The following is a 24757-nucleotide window of genomic DNA, read 5'->3' as shown; positions in this document are numbered from 1 at the left end:
AACTTCAGAAGTGATTAGCTGGTTCTGGCACTTGGTTTTGCTTCCATTCCATCAAAACATCAACTTTTATCATGGCCAATCTCAGTACAGGGATTCCTTTTGAGAAAGCATGGCATCATTTTTTATGTACAGTATTGTGTACTATTTCTCACTTTCCATCTGAAATTTATTATTCATGCTGTTCCTTTTCCCTCTGTCCTACACACAGCTTGCATATTATTACACTATGCTTACCCTGCAGAGTCCTTTGAATGTGTTGACAGCATCATCTACAGCTCTTTCAATGTCATCCATTAGGTTATCAGTTGAACCACGTATTATGATGGTGGAAATTCGTGATTCTTCCCCTTCTTGTCTGTTGGAAAATCATAATACTCTTAGTCTACATTACTCTAATTTCATATATCAGTAGGCTCAATAAACATCACAAATGTCTCCCTGGTTCAGGAACAATGTCTAAAATAGTGTAACCACCTGCATAGTTTCATAAAATTTACCTATACAGTAATCTCTCAATTACTGTATTTCGTATCACATTAGACGCTGCAGTGTGAAAGACGCCCCATAATTCTGGATGGGCAGTTCTGAGAAAAAAAGTATGTCTCAACCAAGACTGCAGAAAACTTGCTTGATATCAGTAGTTTTCACTCAAATATATTCTCACCTTAAGAATCTCTATTCAGTACTGTATACCTGTATTTGGCATCTCTATTTTTATGTAAATGAAGGGAACAAGTCAAGAAAACAAACAACCCCTTCCTTAAAAAAAGTTACCTATTCCATGTTACTGTACCATCTTATAACTATGAATTCCACCTTTCAGAATCTCTATTCAGTACTGTATATATCTTTGGTTTCTTTATTTTTATGTACAAGAAGGGTACAAGACAAGAAAACAAACAAACAACCCCTTCCTCACAAAAAGTTATATACTTCTGATCCTGATGCCATCTTAACACTACATTTGTGAAGTCCAATCAGTGTTGCCAAGTAGAAATTCTATCAATCCACAAGACTGGTCTAAAAAGTGGTAAAAATATATCAGATTAGGGAAAATCAGCCAAAAAAATAATGCCTGACAGAACTTAAAAAAACACTAGATATAGAGCAGAAATATAAAAAACTTCCCGCAAGACTGGTTTTAAAATCTCAAGATTTAGCAGGGAAACTGCAAAATTGGCAACACTGAGTCCAAATCCTTTTGTAGAATAAGTTGAGAATGTTCATCTCAATTAAAGTACAGTACAGTAAATATCTATCAGTATATAGAGATAAGTATTATTTTTCATGAAATGAACTTACAACAACAAAACTTAATAAAACCCGTTCTTTCATTCATTTAAGAAAATATATAGGCCATTAAAAGTAGGAATACACTTTATCTCCAAATCAATTGCCTGCATGTACTGTATACTACCTGTACAATCACAGACAACACAAACAAATTTTCAAAAATCAGTTACAAGGAACGTTCACAGCATTTTATTTACCCTAAAAGTACTCTGTGTTAGTCAGATTCATGTCCCACATCTCCAGTATTAAGGCATATTTCCACATTCGATATCAGATCACTGTGATGCAAGACTACTGTAACTTGCCCCTGATGTCTCATTACCTACAGACAACACATTCACTTCCTATCTATCTATCTGTATACCTAAGCTGCTTCCCCCAAGAAAGGGAGGCAGCCGGGAGAGGACGACACACTCCCAATTTACTCATCCACACAAACACATTTATCCGCATCTTAGCCCCAAGGGAAGAAAGGACAGATTCTCATCGCACCACAACACACATGGGTCAACTGTGCAGTGCAATTAGTGACATCCACAGCAGGGCCCGACAGCAGACCTGGTTTACCCCTGCTACATCATAATGGACCCATCCCCTTACCTGCACCTGAACTAATTAGCTGATCAGACCAACTGCAGGAGAATATCCCCTCGGGGTTGTGTCATCATTTATTCATTCACATTTTCTCTCCAATCATTTCTATCACACGCAGCCACTTTTCTTTGCTCAACAGACATCCATCTCATATCCAACGCGCTCTTCTCACTGTCCATCCATTCAGTTCAAGGTCTTCCTCTCAGCCTTACACCTCTCACATCTGATCTAGTTATCTTTTTCGCCAACTGCTCATCATCCAATCTCTCCATATGCCCAAACCATCGCAACACCCTCTGCTCAACTCAATCAGCCATCTCCCGCACAACTCCAGTTCTCCTTCGCACTTCATCATTTCTCACTCGATCCATATGCGTCACTCCACACATACTCCTCCGACACCTCATCTCCATTATCAAACTTTTCCTCTCTGCCACCCCCCTATTCCTTGTTTCAGCCCCATATAACATAGTCAGTACCACAAAACCCTCATACAGCCTTCTCTTTACATCCATTCTAAGCGAACGGCATCTAAATACTTCTTTCAATCCTCCCAGCACCTTTTCTACTTCATTCATTCTAAACTTCACTTCTGCATCTCTTCTTCCATACACAGCAACATCTATCTATCTATCTATTGCCAGACGCCATAATCCCGTACAAGGTGGCCATTTGACTCAGAGTTATTTGTTTTACAGGGAGGGGCACCAACCCTCCACCAATCCACTTGACATGTAGGAAGCATGTATGGTTTGGTTATATGGTTACCACCCAGCATTGTAAATGGTTTCTTGGCTTACAGGAAACCATTTGGCTTGTCACCAATGTAAAGCCAACTGTAACGGAAAGAAAAGCATTAAGTAGTGACAGGAAAGATGGGAGAAATAGGAAGAGAGGAGGGCAGGCACAGAAAAAGAATGATAAAGGCTAAGGAAGAAGTAGGCAGCACTACATCAAGTGAGTGGATGATGCTGTGACCCTGAATACTGAAAATACTCTACCTCTTCAAGTTACTCACCATTCAAAACTATATTCATCCTCCTACCATCTACCAACCTTATACACATCATCACTTTACTCTTATTCTCATTTACTCATAATTTCCTCCTTTCACACACCCTTCCAAACTCCTCAACCAACTGTCTCAATCTCTCCTCCGAATCAGCCACCAGTGCAGTATCATCTGCAAACAGCAGCTGATTAAGATTACACTCTCTACTACCATCAGCATTCACCTGACTCAAACCTCCACCTAACACTCTAGCATTCACCTCCCTTACGACACCATCCATATAAATACTGAACCACCGTGGTGACTCATACGTCCCTGCCGCAGCCCCACTCTCACGGGAAACCAATCACTCAGTATTTCCCACTCTTACACACACTCTACTACTTACATAAAAACTTTTCATTCCTTTTAGCAACCTAACATCAAGTCCATACAATCTTAAAACAGTCCACAAAGCCTCCCTATCAATTCTATCATATGCATTCTCTAAATCCATGAACGCCCCAGACACATCCTTACCTTTCACTAAATACTTTTCACACGCATGTCTCACACCAAACACCTGATCCACACATCCTCTCCCTCTGTCTCACAGCACACACCTGATACACACATCCCCTTCCTCTGTCTCACAGCAATCACCTGATCCACACATCCCCTCCCTCTCCTAAAGCCACACTGCTCATCACAAATCACACCCTCTGTACCCTCTCTAACCCTCTTATTTAACACTTTACCATACACCTTACCTACAACACTCAACAGACTTATACCCCTAAAGTAAGTACATTAATACTTGTATAATACTTTTATACAATGGGACCACACAAGCACTTGCCCACTCATCTCACACTACACACCTTTTCTGCATGCCCCACCACAGCACTCATAAACAACTGCCATTCCTCCTTCACACTCCCATTCTCCTGATCTTTTACTGCGTTCCACTTATCTTTCAATTTCTCCTGATACCCTATCATTTTCTCTTTTTTATCTAACTCACACACTTCCAAAACTTCCCTGCCACACCTAACTCTCCCAGATCTCATCTATCTCTTACCTACTCTCAACACTCTCTCCACCATGTAGTGGTCAGACATACCTTCACCCTCCCCTCTCAAAACTCTCACATCCAACAATCTTCCTATTATATTCCTGGACACAACCACATAGTCCATCAATGCTCTATCAACAACCCTTCCACCTTCCTGTCTCACCCATGTATTCTTATATCTTTCTTCTCAAACAAGGTATTTCCAATCACCATCTTTCACTCAACACACATCCCTATCATTTGTTCCCCATTTTCATTTCTTCTAGGCACGCTATGCAGTTCAACTACACCTTCAACTTCTACATTTCCCACTCTAGCATTCAGACCTCCCATCATCACCACATTCACATTCACTCCAAAACTCTGCAGACACTCATCAACTTTCCAGAAAAACTCCCTCTCTTCTGCATCCCTTTCACTACCAGACCCATATGCATTCACAAACACCCACAACTCACGTTCAAATTTTGCTTTTATTCATATCAGTCTCAATGACACCTCCTTCCATTCAATCGCACACTGCTGCACTTCGGGGCTCACTAACAAGGCCACACCTTCTCTCGCCCTTCCTCTATCAACACCTGACAATCTTAAATTCACACTTCCAAACTTAGACTCACATTTCCCTTTTTAACTCTTCACTCCTAGTCTGAAAAATATCCTTAAACAAACCAAATGAAATACGACATGAGTATTTTTTGCTCAGCAAACATGCTCCTTGACACTACTTCATTCCCATCACTAATTATGCACTCTCACTAACCTCTGAATATCTCCACTATAATAGTAATAATAATAAATGAAGCACTTGTATATACACACTAAACAAAAACCAAATTTAAATGTTTTATGACTGAAGCTCAGTACGGCAAGGTTGTTGGAAACAAGACATACAACAGTACAGCTATCTCTATCCTCTTCTCTCAATAACACTCCCTCACTGACAGTGCTGTCTGCCTTGCAACATCAAAAATTTACAAAGCATTCTTAACTGTTCTAGTTTACTAAAAACAGTCATTCATCTCAAAACATATCAAATATAGTGAAAACATTTAAACATCCATTGTTACGCCTTGGCTATACCATTGTATGGTTAAGTGACAGCTCCAAGGATAGTGCAAGAGAAATCTACCTATCTATCTATATATAGCCTGACGACCTAATCCCGCAAAGGGTGGCCGCAGACAAAACGCCTCCAAGTCGCTCTGTCACCCACCATTTGACTACCCTCCCCCCAACTCACCCCCCCCTCCCTCACATACCTCTCAACTCCATCCCTCCACCTCATCCTCGGTCTACCCCTCCCTCTCCCTCCCTCCACCTCACCAACATACACCCTCTTAAGTCAGTCTTTCACTCTCCATTCTCTTCACATGTCCTAATCTTCTCAACTACATCCACATCCACCCCACAATGTTCCTTCACTTCTTCATTTGTCAATCTGTCCCTCCATTTCACTCCACATGCTCCTCTCAGGTAACTCATTTCCACTGCTCTCACTCTTGACTTGTTCCCCTCTGGCAAGGTCCACGCCTCGCTTCCATATGTCAGGGTAGGGATCACAATTCTATCATAGTGACTTCTTAACTTCCATACTCACCTCCCTATTTCTCATCACTGCTTTCAGTGAACCAACGACTTTCCTTCCCTGCTGTACCCTTTCACGCACTTCATCCCCCAAAGTTCCATCCTTACTCATCACACTACCCAAGTGCTTGAATGCGCTCACATTCTCCATATCCTCACCATCCAACCTCACCGTACACTCTGTGACTTCATTCCTCTCAAACACCATAACTTTACATTTGTTTACATTAACTTTCAGCTTCCTCCTCCTACACACTGTCCCAAATTCATTCATCAAACCTTGCAATTCCCATTCAACTTCACTCAACAATACTGTATCATCAGCAAACAGCAGCACCGGAATCTTCCAAATCTCACCCTCATTCATTAGAGCCACCTCCACATCCACTGCCCTACTTTGCACCTCCTTTACAACCCCATCCATGTATATATTAAACAGCCATGGAGACATCATACAACCCTGTTTCAGTCCCACAATGAGATCAAAGAACTCACTCAGCTCACCATCCACTCGCACTGTAGCCCTAGCTCCCTCGTACATACTCTTCACAGCACTCAACAGTTTCCCATCCACTCCATATATTCTTAATACCTTCCACATACCTTGCCTATCTATTCTGTCATAAGCTTTCTCCAAGTCCATGAAGGCAGCATACACTTTCCTTCCCTTCTCTAGATACTTCTCCACTAAACATCTTAGAACAAATATCTGATCTACACACCCTTTTCCCTTCCTAAATCCCCCTTGTTCTTCTCCAACTAGCTCCTCTGTCATATGCCTAACCCTATCAATGAGTATTCTACCATATATTTTATCAGTCATACTAAGAAGTCAAATACCCCTATGGTTACCACATACTTCTTTCTCCCCTTTTCCTTGTATAAAGGAACAATTATACCTGATTTCTAGTCCTCTGAAACCCTTCCCTCTTCCCAAGCCAATCTACACAACTTCCATATCCACTCCACAACAATCTCACCCCCATACCTAAGCATTTCACCACACACTCCATCAATTCCTGGGGCCTTTCCCAACGTAATCTTCATCGCTTCCACTACTTCCGCCCTACTGATCTCTTCCTCCCTCCTCTCATCTCTCCTTCTCCCAGCCATTCCCCAACCACTTATACTCACACTGTTCTCACTCTCTACATCCAACAAATCCTCAAAATGCTCCTTCCATCTCCTCAATTTCTCTCTCTTCTCCACCAACAATCTATTATTCCTATCTTTCACTCCCCTACTATTTCCCTTTTCACACTGCCTTACTTTCTTTACCTCCTTCCAAAACAATTTCTTACTCTCCCTCCATTTCACACTCAGATTCCTCCCAAACTCTTCATCCACTTTCTTCTTACTCTCCTTCACCAGTCTCTTAACCTCCCTTCTCCTGCTCACATATACCTCTCTCTTCTCTCTCTCATCTACTCCCCTTCCTCTACTCGCTAACCATTCACTATATGCCTTCTTCTTTTGTTCCACAGCTCGTTTCACCTCATCATTCCACCATGCTGTCCCTTGCACACCCTTGCATCTCCTACTCACTCCACAAACCGCCTCACACGATGCCCCTATCTCTTCCATGAATATCTTGCATAAGTCTTCCACCCCTTCCATCAGCTCTAGCTCATACCTTCCCAATCTTTCTTCCACTATGCTCTTATACTCTGTCATTTTCTCGCTATCTTGCAATTTCTCCACTCTTCTCACAAGAGATGTTTCCTCCTGTCTTCCCCCTCGTCTCCTCAACCATTTTCTTTGCAGCTTTACCTTGGCCCTCACTAAGTGATGGTCCGAGACTCCATTTCTCCACCCTCTCCACACTCTTGCATCCAACACTTGTCTTCTCATTCGCTCATCCACACACAAGTAGTCTATCATTGCCTTTCGTTCAACAAGTTCATCATCCATCCTCTTCATTACTCTCCATGTATACCGGTGGATCATCTTATGGCAAAAGTAGGTGTTGGCTATTGCCAACCCCTTACAAGCACAGATGTCCACCAAAACACTACCATTCCCATCTACTTCAGCTGGCACACCCCACTGACCAACCACTCCATCCACTCGTACATTCCCAACTTTGCCATTCATATCTCCAATCAAAAGCAATCTCTCGCTCCTCTCAAACTTGTCCATACATGCTTCTACTCTCGCCCAAAACTCATCTTTCAGTCTTGCCACTCGGTCCTCTGTCGGGGCATACACACATACAATCGCCCACGCTTGTATACCTACTTTCATCCTCACCCATACAATCCTTGCACCCACTGTTCCATACTCTCTTATATTCTCCTTCCACTTCTTGCTTATCATCAGACATACTCCCTCTCTTGCCCTCTCATTCTCATTGACTCCCGCACATATACCTAAACCATATTCCCATTCTCTCACCCTTTCACCTTTCCATTTAGTTTCAGTCAATCCACATAAATCCACTTTTGCATCCTCAAGCACCTGAACAATCTCTCTCTCTTTCGCTTCATCATTCACTCCTCTCACATTCCATGTTCCCACCCTCAGAATGTCCTTTGTCCGTTCCTTAGTCGTCAACGTATGGTCCGTGCTCACTTCCCTGTTTCTTTTCACTGCCTTCAAGGAATCAGCAACGTTTCTTCCTTGTTGTACCCTTTCAAGCACTTCACCCTCCAAACTTCCATCCTTACTCATCACACTACCCATGTACTTAAATGTATTCACATTTTCTATTTTTTTATCATCCAAACTCACTGTACATTCACTGGCTTCACCTCTCTCGAAGACCAACACTTTACTCTTCCCTACATTCACCTTTAAATTCAGTTTCTTACACACTCTCCCAAACCCATCCACCAAGCCTTGCAGCTCCCCTTCGTCTTCACTTAACAACACAGTATCATCTGCAAACAACAGTACTGGGAGCTTCCAAACACTGCCCTCTCTCACCAGGGCCACTCCAACATCCACTGCCCAACCTTGTGTCTCTTTTATAAAACCCCATCCATATACATTTTGAACAACCATGGAGACATGACACATCCCTGTTTCAACCCAACCTTCAAACAGAACGTTGGCGGAGGGTTAGTGCCCCTCCTCAGAAAACAACTAACTAAAAATACGAACAAGAAGTAAAGCTCTAATTGAATTAATTTTGTATATCATAGGACAAAAACTACCGATATAAGCCTTGACCTGTAAAGGTTGGTTTTCTATGCACCCCTTTCACTAGTCCTTTATTGCTTTTATCGATTTTTATATCTAAAAATGATATACATCCATTATTTTCTAATTCACATGTGAACCTTAAATTTATATGTTATTTTTTAACCCCTTAAACGCGGCCGTGAACAGTCGCCCTCCCCCGAGTGGTGGGGTTGTATCGCGGTCTGAGTACTTGTAGGAAAATATTAGCCAAAAATCAGATATTAACCCTAGAACATTATACTTGGTATATGGCAGATAGTACTTACATTCAGCTTTCTCCAGAGACAGGTGTTGAGCCTTCGTGGACTACCCAAGGACTTGTGGAGACTTATAAAGTTGGGTAACCAAATCTTCACTTTCACACCTCCAGCAACCCGGTTTCCCCTCTACCACAGCCTCATTCTGTCACAGTAAACTTTATACTACAACGTAAAGGTAGTTAGGAATCCGTATTTGTACAATAAGCACTGAAAATAAGGCTAAAATCAACGAAGCGTACGGCCGACATGCAGCGCGGCGGCGGTCTTCCCGTCACTCAACAAACATTTCCATTTTCACAGCTAAAAACATGTATACTACATTATTTTCAATCATATTACTTCCCAAAAGATCACTGCGGCGCGCTTTTTATTCTGCCTTACGCCCGTCACTTTATTCACGTTCCTGTCGGCCGCTTGCACTGACTCAGAAGAGCTAGAACTCGCCATAATGTCACTTTGAAAGCCTGCGGTAAACTGACGCTAAACAGGGGTAAATCGTGAGAAAAAAAGCTAGTGTTACAACTGGGGAAACAAGCGTTTCCTATTAGCATAAACTGCTTGTGAGAGGAGAGCGCAGATTTACAGTTCTGAGCACTCAGAGCACTGCCATGTATCACAGCCAGGCTGGCAGGGGCCGTGGTGGGGGGGGGAAGGGGGAAAAACGCGATACTTGGCAACAACGGAGGTCAGTGATACAAAGGTCAGGTGTGCTAAAAGTAGCTAAAAGGTGGTGGTACTGATAGACAATACCAGCTGGAGCCTGCCTGCCCGCGGTTATTCAAAATTTACTAGAATCGCAAACGCGACGCTCAGCCGTTATGTCCTTTTCGCCGAGCGTCGCAAACGCAACGATCCGCGTTTAAAGGGTTAATATAATCAAAAACTTTTGATGAGACTCTTCATTACTGAAAATATAAATTTTACAGGTCAAGGGTTAAATTGGTACAGTTTTTGTCCTATGATATACAAAATTAATTCAACCAGAACTTTTCTGAATACAACATACAAACTTTGTTCCAATTATACAACTCTGCGTGAAGAATTTTTTAAAGATTATTTTCTGAACAATAATTATAAGATACACATAAATAAGCACTGTATTTAAAGTCTTTCCTTTATACTAAAAGTAAAAAGTAAATCAGTATGTTTTGAGGTGAAAAAAAAAAAAAAAAAAAAAGGTTAAATATGTTAAAATGCCTTTATGTGGAAAAATCAGTTATCAGTTTTGCAACATGATACTTAACTCGCCACATCCCGTTGGCGTATATATACGTCCACACGTTTTGTCACTGTCAGTCCTGATGACATATAGAAACGCGCATCAATTGCATGGTCCCTAATTTGCATAATTGTCAATTTTTGTGCGTGCTATTTGGTACAAATACATGGGACACCTTCCTCTACAAGATGCCAGGCAGGGACAATGCCTTACCCCGCATGACCTTCCCCCCACCCCGCACGCCACTGTCTCAGCAATTCACCTATTACCAGTGACCTGGCCAGTAAAGACATGTCATGCCATGGTACGAAATTCAGGGCCAGAGCGATTCCCCAATCGATGACTGTGGAGGGCAAAGTTTACGTAGCATTAGAGGAAGAAGCAGTCAGAAATGATGATCAGGTAATGTCGCCAAAAAAGGTCAGGAATGTTGATGTGTTTGGTGTGTGAAACTATGCTTATATTGCCTATATTACTATATAAAAACCAATATAATCTCATACTACATATAAATTCATACCAAATAAATAAATAAATACCGTTTATGAGTGGCGTGGAATGGTTACCCCACCATAGAACTCATTTTCTTTGGAGCCAGCCTGATAGAAAACCCAGTAAGGTAAGGGGTACTGCTACCTGTTATCGAGTATTTTAAACCTCAGGTGAGAGATATCTCTATGAATTTTCGATGTTTCTCACCAAAAGCGGAAGTTTGAGCCAAAAAAATTTTTTTCCAAAATTGGTCGGGATTGAGGGGAGTCAGTGGTGGAAAATTGGTAGGGACAGGGCAGCTTAAAAATCAGTTTTCCATTTGTAAATTTTAGGATTATACTTACTAATAACTTTAAGATAAAGAATTTTTTCAATCACAAAGACAGGGTGTCTACTCCTCTATGTTCAAATGTTGTTCACAAATTTATATGTCTTAGTTGTAAAGCTGGGTATATTGGATGTACAAGTCGTTCAATCAAAACAAGAATATCTGAACATATGGAGCTACGGAACAGGACAAAATTTGCATCAGATAGCATTTTCAGCTATTAGAGAGCATTCATTAAACCACGACCACCCTTTCTCTTACAATGATTTACAGATAGTAACCAAATTCACCTTTGCGCAGTGGCAGTATTGTAACCAATGAGGTCCTGCCTAAGTAACATATTTGCTGCTGCTATAAAGCTTGAATTGGGAAAAGCTGTCAATACCATCTCAGCACTTTTGCAGCACCTCAGATTGGGTTACCTTTCCTAGAAGGGTAGTCAAGTCACACCTCACCTGCTTGTGGTGACCTCGCAGACACCCTGTTTTTTTCCATTTCTGTTCTTTGTGTTTTTTAGTTTTCTTTTCTTTCTCCTAAATTAGGGTGACACAAACAGAGGCAGCGCTACACGAGTTTATCTCGGGTAGTATTGTACAGAACAGAAATCTCTCCACTATCTAATGTAACAGAGCCAATGGCATGTCCGGAAAGTGGTCCAGTCTGGAAAGTGGGCACCTGCCTGCTGGACTGGTACTTAACCCCTTAACCGCGGGGCGTCACTTTCGTGACGCTTGGGAGCAAGGGATCATACCACGGGGCGTCACTTTTGTGATTCTGTGTTACTTTTGAATTCACCCGGGCTTTCAAGTGGTGCCTTGTATCATCTATCAGTACTGCCAATGTCCAACACTAGTCAGCACTCCTAATCTCATCTGTACTCCCATCCATTGTTGACAATTTAGCCATTTCTCCCCGTTCTTGACTCCTCTCCCTACCCCCCTCCATTACCCTATCCTCTCGCCTGCCCGGCCGTGCTACGCTAAGTAAATCTTCCCTGGAATTTTTCAGATTTCATTCATTGAAATAAGCCCTATGCCCAATTCTTATACCAAATAATATATACAAAAAAGAAATAAGGTTAGTGATAGTGCCATACACCTGCAATTGCTAATTATCACCTGACAACACCTCATGTGCACTCGTTCGCTAATTTTTGCTGTTTATTTCCCCTTGAAATATGCCGTATAATCTATTTTCGTAATAAATATACATATAAGGAGGGAAGGGAGAAGCCTAAGTGATATTTTCATTCACCTGGGACTACCTAATTTATAATGCATTGTCTAGATTTCCTGCCAATCATTTCACTGCTATATATTACCTCCTGTCAAGAGGCTAACGTTGGCAGTAATGCATTTCCCTTGGTAGGTCACCACCCCAGCCCACTATCTCATCTTCCAATGTGAAGGTACATCTGTTTGCTCCTGCTAACTTCAGGCACGTTTCACCCCCATGCAAAGGGCCCTGTGACCTTTACCCCCTACTAAACCTCGTGTGGAAAGAGGTAAAGGGCTGACAATTGATAAAAGAGTGACTACGATCTTTCTATTGAGTAAAACAGTGCAATTGAAATTGTAAATAATGTGTAAATAATGTGTAAACAGCAAGTGAAAGTAATGAATATAAATATACGTGAACAGTGGAAAATAGTTTTATAAGTTACTTCAAGTGACAGTGCATAACACAGTGTAAATAAAATAGAAATGTAAATAGCGTTAATAAAATAGAGAACGTAAATAGAAATGTAAATGAGTAGTATTATAAGAATACGAGTATATACCCTAGGAGTAAAGAAAGTGAAAGTTTCACTCTTGCATGTATGAATACTATGAGTTATGAGAGTGAAGGTGAAAGTATTCACTCTCAATGCTAGTATACAGGACGAGAAAGTGAATGCTACATATTTTACTGAAAGAAATTGAATCCCTACAGTGACAATAAACTAATACTACTGAAGGAAACTTATGGATAAAGACTGTAGATATATATAAGTGTTATATAGTAATAGAAATATAAAGTGTGAGGGGTTTTATGAGTAAATGACAGAATACCAACAGCGAACTAGCAGAAGTGGGAAGGTCATATGCGCTTGTAATTTTCATTGCTTTCACAGTGGTTTTTATTTGGAGTATGGATCCCAAACTACTTGATAATCATAGAGTAGTGTTTATAGTGTTAATATCTGGCTGTGGTAATCATATTACGGGTTGTCGGGAAGTGTAAAGTGGAGACTTCATTACCCAACTTCAGAGGTCTCCACAAGTCCTACGGTAATCAACGAAGCCTCAACAAACATCCCAGGAGAAAGCTGAAGGTATGTGCCATAGGCATATGTAATTTTAATATTCTAGGACTAATAACTGATTTTTGGCAAATATTTTTTGAGAGTCTGTCGGAGCCCGAATAACCCCCCGGGACACGCAAAACATTGGGAAACATGCCCGCGGTGTAAGGGTTAAGGACCCTAACCCAGCCTACCTTTGAAAGCCACCTAAATAACTCCCTACCGGACATGCATAGCACCTATTCGAGACCCTATTCACACCAGTAATGGACATAAAGCATAAAATAAATGAAATGGGAACCAACGAATGAGGAATTAGAAGTGACTGTACCTCAGCCTGGGGACTTACAGCAGGTCTGTGGCCGCCTTCTCTAAGGCTTTGGCAGTGGTGAAAATGCTCTTGAAGCACGTACAGTAATCCAGTGTTGTGCTGCACTTACAGTAATTCTTTGCACTGAGAGTTATAATTGCTTAAAACTGCACATTGTTAACAGCATCACGCCAGTTTCAACCACTAGTTTGCACTCCACAGTTAATCCCTTGCACTCTAAATTCTAATTTCTTAACACTGCAGAACAATGTAAATCCCCGTGTGGTCTACTGGCGAGGAATTGCAGTTCATTCACTGTTTATTCACAAAAAACGAGCACGTGTGCCACCCACTGCGATAAGTATATACAGTAATCACTCTAATATCCGGACGCCCAATAACCGAACATCCCTAATACCCGGACCTTATCGTCCTGGGATCCAACATTCCAAAAAAAAAAAAAAAAAAAAAAATCGATTTTTTTGCTGTCCATAATTTGAACTTGCCGCGCGCGCCACGGGAGAGCATTGTTTTGGTTCGTCATTCCTCCGACGTCCAGTAGAGCGCCGCTGCATCCTCCCCACTTCCCGCCTGTCTCTCACCGCGACTGGACCTACGCTCTTCGTAATGGCTGCCCACGTGCTCGCTTTTGTGGTGGTGCCATACTTGCTGCAAGGCCTCCTGCTGCTCTCGGCCCTCCTCTTAGTGTGTGTGATGATGGCCCCGCCACCTGAGAAAAGGAAGAGAGTGGTGTTGACTCTGGAAAAGAAGAGGGAGATATTGGAGAAAGTTGATGCGGGTTGGTCTTCTTCACGCATTCTCCGCGAGTTTAACCTGGCCCGGTCGACTTTGTTCGATATCAAACGTTCCCGAGACAAACTCATGCAGTACACGGCTGACTTCTCGTCGAGAAGCAAACGCAACGTGGAAAGGAAGGTTATGTTTACCCCCAAGTTTGCAGAAATCGACCGATCCACGTTGATTTGGTACCGACAGCAACGTGCAGCTGGTGTGATGGTATGTGGAACGGAGCTGAAGGCTGCTGCTGAGAAGTTTGCAAGGCTTCATGACGCCCTAGACTTCAAGGCATCCGAGGGTTGGCTCTTCGCGTTCAAGTTGCGACATGGCCTTACTAACCGTAAAGCACATGGCAAAGCATTGGACGCTAACGAGGATGGAGTTGACGAGTTTCGGCACAAGGTTAAAGGCTTGATCGACAGGAAGGGCCTCACTCTCGGTCAAGTCTATAACGCAGACGAAACTGGCCTATTCTATCGCTCGCTGCCAACGAACACTCTTGCCGATGAGACGGAGAAGCGTGTACCTGGCCACAAGCTTTCTAAGGAACGGATATCTGCTTTGTGTTGTGCCAGTGCTAACGGCATGCACCGGCTTAAGCCCGTTGTTGTTGGCCGTGCAAAGTAGCCTCGGTGCCTTCGTGGGGTGATGGATGTCCTTCCTGTCGTATGGTACCATTCTTTGAAAGCATGGTTCACAGCTGTGATTTTCAAAGACTGGTTTCACCGTCACTTCGTCAAGGAGGTCATCCAGTACCAGACGAAGACACTGGGAATCCCTCGCGACCAGGTAAAGGCTCTCCTTCTGCTCGACAATGCACCTGCCCACCCGTGTGACAAGGACTTGGTTGCTGAGAATGGCCGTATTAGGTGCATGTTTCTGCCACCTAATACGACTGCTCTCATTCAACCCATGGACCAAGGAGTGATCGTGGCAACAAAGCGCCTGTACCGTCGGAAGTTCCTGGACGAGGTGATGGTTGTTCTCGAGGACGAGGACGAGCGCAGGGAAGGACGTGACACTCGAGGCAAGCGGACTTTGGAAAACCTTCGCCGCTACAACATCAAGTCTGCGCTGTACAACTGGGCTAGTGCATGGAAGGAAGTCCCTGTGAAAACTCTTGAAAATTGTTGGTCTCGTCTGCTTCTCAGAACAGATGTGGAGTACGATTTTCTGGGCTTTGACGTGGATGACTTCCATGCACGGCTACGTACGCACGGCGACGTTGTTGATGTGGACGATGTTCATGAGTGGTTGGACGACGACGAGGGCGATCCTGGGTATCAGACGTTGTCTGATATCGAGATCGCGTCTTCGGTTGCTGGTGTCAGTCCCGAACTTGAAGATCCGACGACGAAGGCGACGATGATGCGGACTCCTCTCAGCAGGACACTACTCCAGCCATCCCCAAGCTGAGCGCACTCCAGGAACATCTAGAGTTCATCCTAGACTACCTGGAACACCCGGACTGCGACAGGGAGATGGGGCCCTTGGGACTCGTGGAGGAAGTGCGTGCTTTCAGGCAGCGCATCATCAATCGCCAGAATCGTCGGTCCTTGCATCAGTCAACGATTGACAGTTTTTTCAGGCCCGTGACCCCCGCTGTGCCAAGCCCTGGCTCCACTCCGTTGCCTCCCCAAGACAGGCCCTCATGCTCCGAGCCACAGCCCAGCACATCAGCTACAGTGGAGTCACCGCTCGATGTGAGTTTGCGGCTTTCGTCAGAGTCTTCTGTAGTCGGTACGCCATCACCACGACCCAGCGATACACCTCTTGGTCGCCTGCCAGTGATACTCTCGGACTCTGACAGTGAATAAACAGCAAGAACTTCTCCACTAGACCACACGGGAATTTTGAGTGTTGTGCAGTGAAAAAAACGGTGTGTTGTGTTAAGGTTTTCGAAATGAGAGAAAAGACTCAGTGGAAACAAAATTTAACGTAACTAACCTTCTTTGTTTTGGCTTTGGAAAATAAAAAAAACTTGGGAAAAGTTAATGTGCAACACAAAATTAAAATGGAACATTATTTGGACTAAAGTGAACACTGTGAAGAGAACGGACTTCTGTGTGTTATTGACTAAGTTCAGTGCAAGACTTCAGGAAGAGTGTACTGCAAGTACTTCAGGAAATCGTTCTTACTGTCAGAGTCCGAGAGGAGGCGGTTATTCATCGAGGTGGCCAGGGACTTGATGTAAGTAGCCAGAATGTTTCATATTGTACTTTTTTCCATACTATACTTACCAGAATGTTTCATATTGTACTTTTTTCCATACTATACTTACCTCATGCATGTGCAGCAGGAATGTGTTTTTCAGAGGTAGGCTAGGTTAGGGTCCATAAGTACCAGAATGTTTATTAATGTATGAACATACTTCTAAACCCTCATTTTATGTTTCTTTTGCATTTATTTCAGTCATTTATGTGCCTTATTGGTGTGATTTGGGTCTTAAATAGGTGCTATGCATGTCCAGAGGGAGTTGTATAGGTGTTTCTCTGAGTTAGGGTCCATAAGTACAAGTCCATAAGCTGGGGCCCAATATCCGGACGAAACCAATAACCGAACCTACCGATGGCTCTATTAATCCGGATATTGGAGGGATTACTGTATTTGTGATCGAAGTTAGGCAGTGACTGTTGGTGACAGGAAAACAGAGTTGCTAGATCGCAACAGCCACATTACCAAACTCCTCAATTTTCATTACCAAATTTAACTTTTCACTACAAAATTTGTAAAGCTATCATTCTTTTTCTGTGCCTACCCTCCTCTCTTCTTATTTCTCCCATCTTTCCTGTCACTTCTTATTGCTTTTCTTTCCTTTACAGGTGGTTTTACATTGAGTGACAAGCCAAATGGTTTCCTGTAAGCCAAGAAACCATTTACAATGCTGGGTGGTAACCATATAACCAAACCATACGTGCTCCCTACATGTCAATAGATGGGTTGGTGGAGGGTTAGTGCCCCTCCCCGTAAAACAAATAACTCAAAGTCAAATGGCCACCCCTTACGGGATTATGGCATCTAGCAATAGATAGACAAATAGATAGCCTTTACTCTTCACTAATTATATGTACAAGTGGAAATACATGTACTCACTCTCCATATAATTAACAGCATGTTGATTATTTTCACGCTATGTAGGTCAGCAGATTTATCAGAGAAAGCAGACAATCCACCATCTCCATCCTGTGTATCCTCATACATGTGAAAAATCCGTTTGGTGATGCATTATTCTGAATCACTACCAAATGAATTTTTCATTACCAAATTGGCCCACATTTGGTAATGAAAAATACCAAATGGCAACCATGACAGGGGAGGGGGGAAGGGGGAGGAAGGAAGGGGGGAATGAGCCATGGTGTAAACAGCTGTTCGGCGCCATGCGGCAATTTCAAATTACGGGTGGGAAAAACATTCGGATTTTTTGGGATTTTTTTCTTTTTTGGCTATTTTTGGGTTCCGAAGGTCCAGGCCCAAAATGTCCGGTAAGTGGGGTGTCCGGAAGTGGGCGTCCGGATAGTACGGGGATTACTGCATTTTGCTTTTCTCTTGGAAGGAATAATAATTGCGAGCTTGCGGCCTTTAGTTCCTTCTTCCTCGCATAAAAAAAAACAAAACAAAAATGTAGTCTATGAACCAAGTGTAATCAGCCCGCACAAGCCGACTGGATGCAAGCATACTTTATAATATGCGACACTGGTTCAACCACAGCACCCCTTATATCCGCCAATGCAGTACGTGGTCAGAAGAACGCTCCCAAAGTTTATTACCCTAGCGGGGCGCGAACCCTCGTTCTTCAGTGTACAAAAACGCACACTTTACCACTGTACCATAAAGGCTTCATATATACAGTGGATTCTCAAATTTCAATGGGGATATGTACCAAAAAACCACATCGAAATTCAAAACATCAAAATTTAAACTGAACTTCTTATGGGAAAAATTAGTTTGGGTCTGGGGGCCTCCCAACTTCACTATGTAAAATCATGATTTCTTGCCCACACTCCCTGGAAACTTTGTGAATTATAAATGTGCTTACATAATTGTAGTTCCGCACTGTATTGCCATACTGTACTGTAGTTCAGAATACAGGAAAATTTGTTACAGTTTGTCAGTATCCTGTCACAGTTTATATTACAGTTGTTACAGTACAGCACAATGTAAAGCGCTAACCTTGGGTTATGGAATATTATCACTTGGCTGGCTGGTGTTGATGGTGTGTGGAAGGGGTGGACAACTTAGTTGAAGTAGCCTCCTCTGTGGTGGTATCGAACCCAAATTTCTCAAAATGAAAATCATCCTTGAGTATCTGGACATCTGCAGTGTCAACATCTTCCTCCTCACCCTCTTGGATGGTTATATCTTGCAACACCATAGTAAATGGCCTGAAGAAGATGATGATCTTTGACTGTTTCTGCTTATGAAGCCCCAGAGAGTATCGAAATTCGCGATTTTGCATCGAAAAGTGAGGTAGGCAGACCACTCCAAAATGCATCTAAACTCGAATCATCGAATTCTAAACTGTCGAAATTTGAGAATCCACTGTATATATATTTGTGGTACGTGGGGGCGCTCACCATCCACTCACTCGATGTAGTGCTGCTGTCGGGTGTCTGCCCTTTCCTCTCTTCCATCATTCTTTCCTTCCATCCTCTTTTGTCTTTCTTTCCTTCATTCTTTCCTCTTCCTTCTGCCTGTGGGTGACTCTACACTGAGCGACGAGCCAAATGGTTTCCTGTACACCAGGAAACCATTTACCGCACTGGGTAGTAACCATATAACCAAATTTTGGCGCCTGGTGGCCTAGTGGGTAATTATTGCACTCCAATCGGATTCAGCCGGTGAAGGTTTATATCCAAGGGGTGGTTGGGGTTGATTGCTCATGTAATGCCACTCAGGGATGAGCGAGGCTGGTCACTTTCACCTTAAATGTCAGGACCAACTGCTTAGCCCCGGGCTCCTACGCTCCTCATGGGGCAATGTAGGATTGCATGATGGATGGATTGATATATACTGTATACAGTAATCCCTTCACTATCCGATGTAATAGAGCTAAAGCCATGTCTGGAAAGTGGTCCCGTCTGGATCGTGGGCCCCAGCCTCCTGGACTTGTACTTATGGACCCTAACTCAGAAAAACACCTATACATATCCCTCTGGACATGCATAGCACCTATTTAAGACCTAAATCACACCAATAAGGGACACAAAAGACTGGAATAAATGCAAAAGAACCACAAAATGAGGTTTTAGACGTGAGTTTACACAATATTTAACATTCTGGGCACTTACAACAAGTCCCGGGCTCCTGGACTGGTAGTTATGGACCCTAACCTAGTCTAACTCAGAAAAACACCTCCCTACTGCACATGCATAGCACCTAAGACCCTATTCACACCAATAAGGGGCATGAAAGAGTGAAATGAGGTTTTAGAGGTAAATATGGAAAATACAGTAAAATATGAAACATTCTGGGTACTTACAACAAGTCCCTGGCCATCTCGATGAATAACCCGCCTCCTCTCAGACTTTGACAGTAAAAAGGAGTTCCTGAGGCACCTGCAGTACACTGTACATGAAGTCTTGCACTGAACTTAGTCATCTGCACTCAGAATTCCATTCTCTTAACACTGCGCACTCCAGTCTTACTTGCACTCCACTGTACCTTAATGAAATACGTGTAGCACTCTGCACTTAAAGTCTTTGCACTCATAAATCCATTTTCTACACATAACACACTCTAGTTTATTTGCGCTACAATGCAAGTCTATAAAATCAGTGTTGCACTCTCCACTTTAGTCTTTGCACACAGAATTCTAACTGCTTAACACTATGCACTGTTTTTTTTCACTGCACAACACTGTAAATTCCTGTGTGATCTAGTGGAGAAGTTCTTGCCGTTTAATCACTGTCAGAGTCTCAGAGTAGCTGATCCAGGTGGCCTAGGGGTGCGTCGCTGAGTCGTGGTGATGCAGTAACCACTGCAGATGACTCTGAAGTCAGGCGCAAACTCACGTCGAGCGGTGACTCCACCGTGGCTGATGTGCTGGGCTGTGGCTCGGAGCATGTGGGCCTGTCTTGGGGAGGCAATGGAGTGGAGCCAGGAATGGGCACAGCGGGGATCACCGGTCTGAAAAAGCTGTCAATGGTTGATTGACGCAAGGAACGATGATTTTGACGATTAATGATGCGCTGCCTGAAAGCACGCACTTCCTCCACAAGTCCCAAGGGCCCCCATCTCCCTGTCACAGTCCGGGTGTTCCAGGTAGTCCAGAATGAACTCTAGGTGTTCCCGGAGTGCGCTCAGCTTGGGGATGGCTGGAGTTGTGTCATGCTGAGAGGAGTCCGCATCATTGTCGCCGTCCTCGTCGGAATCCTCAAGCTGGGTACTGACACCTGCAACTGAAGATGTGATCTTCATATCAGACAGGGTCTGATACCCAGGATTGCCCTTGTTGTCATCCAACCACTCACGCACTTCGTCTACAACAAAATCATTGCCGTGTGCAAGTAGACGTGCATGGAAGTCATCAATGTTGAAACCTAGGAAATCGTAATCCGCATCCGTTCCGAGAAGCAGACGAGACCAACCATTTTCTAGTCTTGGCAGGGATTTCCTTCCATGCACTGGCCCAGTTGTAAATGGCAGACTTGATGTTGTAGCGGCGAAGGTTTTCCAAAGTCCCCTGGCCTCGCGTGTCCCGTCCCTCCCTGCGCTCATCCTCATCCTCGAGAACAACCATCACCTCGTCCAGGAACTTCCGTCGGTACAGGCGCTGTGTTGCCACGATCACTCCTTGGTCCATTGGTTGGATGAGAGCAGTCGTATTAGGTGGCAGAAACATGACCTAATGCAGTCATTCTCAGCCACCAAGTCCTTATCGCACGGGTGGGCAGGTGCATTGTCGAGGAGAAGGAGGGCCTTTACCTGGTCGCATGGAATTCCCAGTTTCTCTGTCTGGTAATGTATGACCTCCTTGACGAAATGGCGGTGGAACCAGTCTTTGAAGATCTGGGCTGTGAACCATGCCTTCAAAGAATGGTACCAGACGACAGGAAGGACATCCATCACCCCACGAAGACACCGAGGCTGCTTTGCACGGCCGACAATAATGGGCTTAAGCCGGTGCCTGCCGTTAGCATTGGCACAACACAAAGCAGATATCCGTTGCTTGGAGAGCTTGCAGCCAGGTACACGCTTCTCTGTCTCCTTCGCTAGAGTGTTGTTGGCAAAGAGCGACTGAATAAACCAGTTTCGTCAGTGTTGTAGACTTGCCCAAGAGTGAGGCTCTCCCTGTCGATCAAGCCCTTCACCTTGTGCCAAAACTCCTCTACTCCATCCTCGTTAGTGTCCAAAGCTTCGCCATGAGACTTACGGTTGGTAAGGCCATGCCGTAACTTAAACGCGAAGAGCCAACCCTCGGATGCCTTGAAGTCTAGGGCATCGTGAAGCCTTGTGAACTTCTCAGCAGCAGCCTTCAGCTCCATGCCATGCACCATCACACCAGCAGCATGTTGCTGTCGATACCAAATCAACGTGGAGCAGTCGACTTCAGCAAACTTGGGAGTAAACATGATCTTCCTCTCCACGTTGCATTTGCTTTTCGACGAGAAGTCAGCCGTGTACTGCATGAGTTTGTCTCGGGATCTCTTAATATCAAACAAAGTAGATCGGGCCAGGTTAAACTCACGGAGGATGCGTGAAGAAGACCATCCCGCATCTACTTTCTCCAATATCTCCCGCTTCTTCTCTAGAGTCAATACCACTCTCTTCCTCTTCTCAGGCAGCGGGGCCATCATCACACACACGAAGGAGAGGCACGAGAGCAGCAGGAGTGCCTGCAGCAGGTAGGGCACCACCACAAAAGCGAGCACGTGGGCAGCCATGACGACGAGCGTTCACTCGGACAAGAGACAGGCGGAAAGTGGGGAGGATGCAGGGGCGCTCTAGCAGACGGCGGAGGAACTATGCACCAAAACACAGCTGGCCCGCGCTGAGTTCAAATTACAGGCGGAAAAAAGTCGGATTTTTTTTCGAATTTTTTGCAATTTTTGGCCCATTTTGGGAATATTGGATCCCGGGACCAAAATATCCGGTAAGTGGGGATGTCTGGAAAGTGGACGTCCGGATAGTACGAGGATTACTGTATATATGTACACTGTATATATATATATATATAGATAGATAGATAGATAGGTATAGATAGATAGATTGATAGATATAACTTTATATATATATATATATATAGTAATCCCTCAACTATCCAATGTAATAAAGTCAAAGGCATGTCCAGAAAGTGGTCTCGTCCGGAAAGTGGGCCCCAGCCTCCTGGACTGGTACTTAAGGACCCTAACCCTGCCTAACTTTGAAAGCCACCTAAATAACTCCCTACTGGACATGCATAGCACCTATTTAAACCTATTTAAGACCGTATTCACACCAATAATGGACATAAAGCATGAAATAAATGAAAAGAAACCAAAGAATGAGGAATTAGAACTGGCTGTACCTCAGCCAGGGTACTTACAGCACGTCTGTGGCCGCCTTCTCTAAGGTTTTGGCGGTGCTGAAAATGCTCTTGAAGCACGTACAGTAATCCAGTGTTGTGCTCCACTTAGTTCTTTGCACTGTGAGAATTGTTTAACACTGCACATTGTTCTTCACTGCACCATGCCAGTTTCAACTGCCAATTTGCACTCTACAGCTAATCCTTCGCACTCTAAATCCTAATTTCTTAACACTGCACAACATTGTAAATTCCCGTGTGGTCTAGTGGCAAGGTATCGCAGTTTATTCACTGTTTATTCACAAAAATGAGCACGCGTGGCTTCCACTGTGATAGGCATCTACTCACCATTGGAGTTAGGCAGTAACTGTTGGAGTGTTGATGACGGGGAAACAGAGTTGCCAGATCGCAACAGTCACATTACCAAACTCCTCAATTTTCAATACCAAATTTAACTTTTCATTACCAAATTCGTAAAGCTAACATTTATTTTTCACTAATTATATATACAAGTGGAAATACATGTAATCACTCTTCTCATACTTAACAGCATGTTGATTATTTTCTCACTATGTTGGCTAGCACATTAATTAGAGAGAGCAAACAATCCACCATCTCCATCCTGTGTATTCTCATACATGTGAAAAATCCGTTTGGTAATGCATTATTCTGATTCCTTACCAAACGAATTTTTCATTACCAAATTGGCTCTCATTAGGTAATGAAAAATACCAAATGGCAACCCTGACAGAGAAGGGGGGAGGAAGGAACGGGTGAAGGGGTCGTGGTGTAAACCAGCTGTTCAGTGCCATGCGGCAATTTCAAATTACGGGTGGGAAAAAATTAGGATTTTTTTTTGTTTTGTTTTTTCTTTTTTTGGCCATTTTTGGGTTCCGAAGGTCCAGGCCCACAATGTCCGGTAAGAGGGGTGTCCGGAAAGCATGGGGATTACCGTAAATATATATATATATGTAATGTGCAGTATATATATATATATATATATATATATATATATATATATATACTGTACAGTATATATATATATATATATATATATATATATATATATATATATCATCATCATCATCATCATCATCCAGACCTCCTTTCGCACCCAAGGGTAGAGTGAGGAGTAGCAATGTCCAGGCAGCACAAACTACCCCAATCCAAATAGGTCACACTTCCATTCGCTCATCATTCAAGCCCCGGAATCCTGGCTCTGCCGGATACGCCAAAACATTCACCACATTCTGCAGCATCACACAAACTTATCCAACTGAGTCAATCCGAACGCTGCCATGCTCACAAGGCGTGCCAAAATCCCTGATCATGCACTTCTCCTCCCAACATTCATCCAGCCAGCTTGATCTCTTGTTAGTTCCCTAGCCTCACCGACTTCCAAACCTCTCTTCCTCAAACACTCATCTACCATATCTCTCCATCTTCTCTTTGGCCTACCTCGCCTCCTCCCTCCTTCAAATTCACTCAGGTATACCTTTTTCACCACTCTATTGTTATCCATTCTTTCCACATGACCATACCATCTCAGGACACTCTTCGATTCTGGTGTCCACCGACTTCCTCACTCCACACCTTTCACGAATCACATTATTTTGTATCCTATCCACCCTCTGTACTCCACATAGATCCCTCAGCAGTCCCATCTCCACTGCTCTTATTCTTTACTTTTCATTTCCATGCCACACCATAGTCTCACACCCACTCCCTCATGTAAGCCTTGTGCAGCTGCAACACTCCGTCTTATCAAGGTCTTCATTGCACCAGCTACTTTTCTTCCTTGTGCCACTCTACTTTCAACTTCTTTTGTACATTTTCCTCT

General features: G+C 43.5%; 1 protein-coding gene across 1 annotated transcript in view; it reads right to left on the bottom strand.

Annotated features, from left to right (window-relative positions):
* The window catches only part of CCT8 (chaperonin containing TCP1 subunit 8), a 196929-nt gene that overhangs the window by 64705 nt on the left and 107467 nt on the right, over positions 1–24757 (bottom strand). Inside the window, exon 7 of the mRNA XM_080276213.1 lies at positions 235–355. Coding sequence (XP_080132339.1) covers positions 235–355 — 121 coding nt within the window. The remainder of the gene's footprint in view (positions 1–234; positions 356–24757) is intronic.

The sequence above is a fragment of the Coenobita brevimanus genome, chromosome 64 (assembly GCF_032717465.1).
Source record: "Coenobita brevimanus isolate Jiangsu-jjx chromosome 64, ASM3271746v2, whole genome shotgun sequence".
In the NCBI taxonomy this organism is placed as follows: domain Eukaryota; kingdom Metazoa; phylum Arthropoda; class Malacostraca; order Decapoda; family Coenobitidae; genus Coenobita; species Coenobita brevimanus.
Note: the sequence above shows the minus strand (reverse complement) of the source record. Positions and strands in the feature narration are given on the sequence as shown.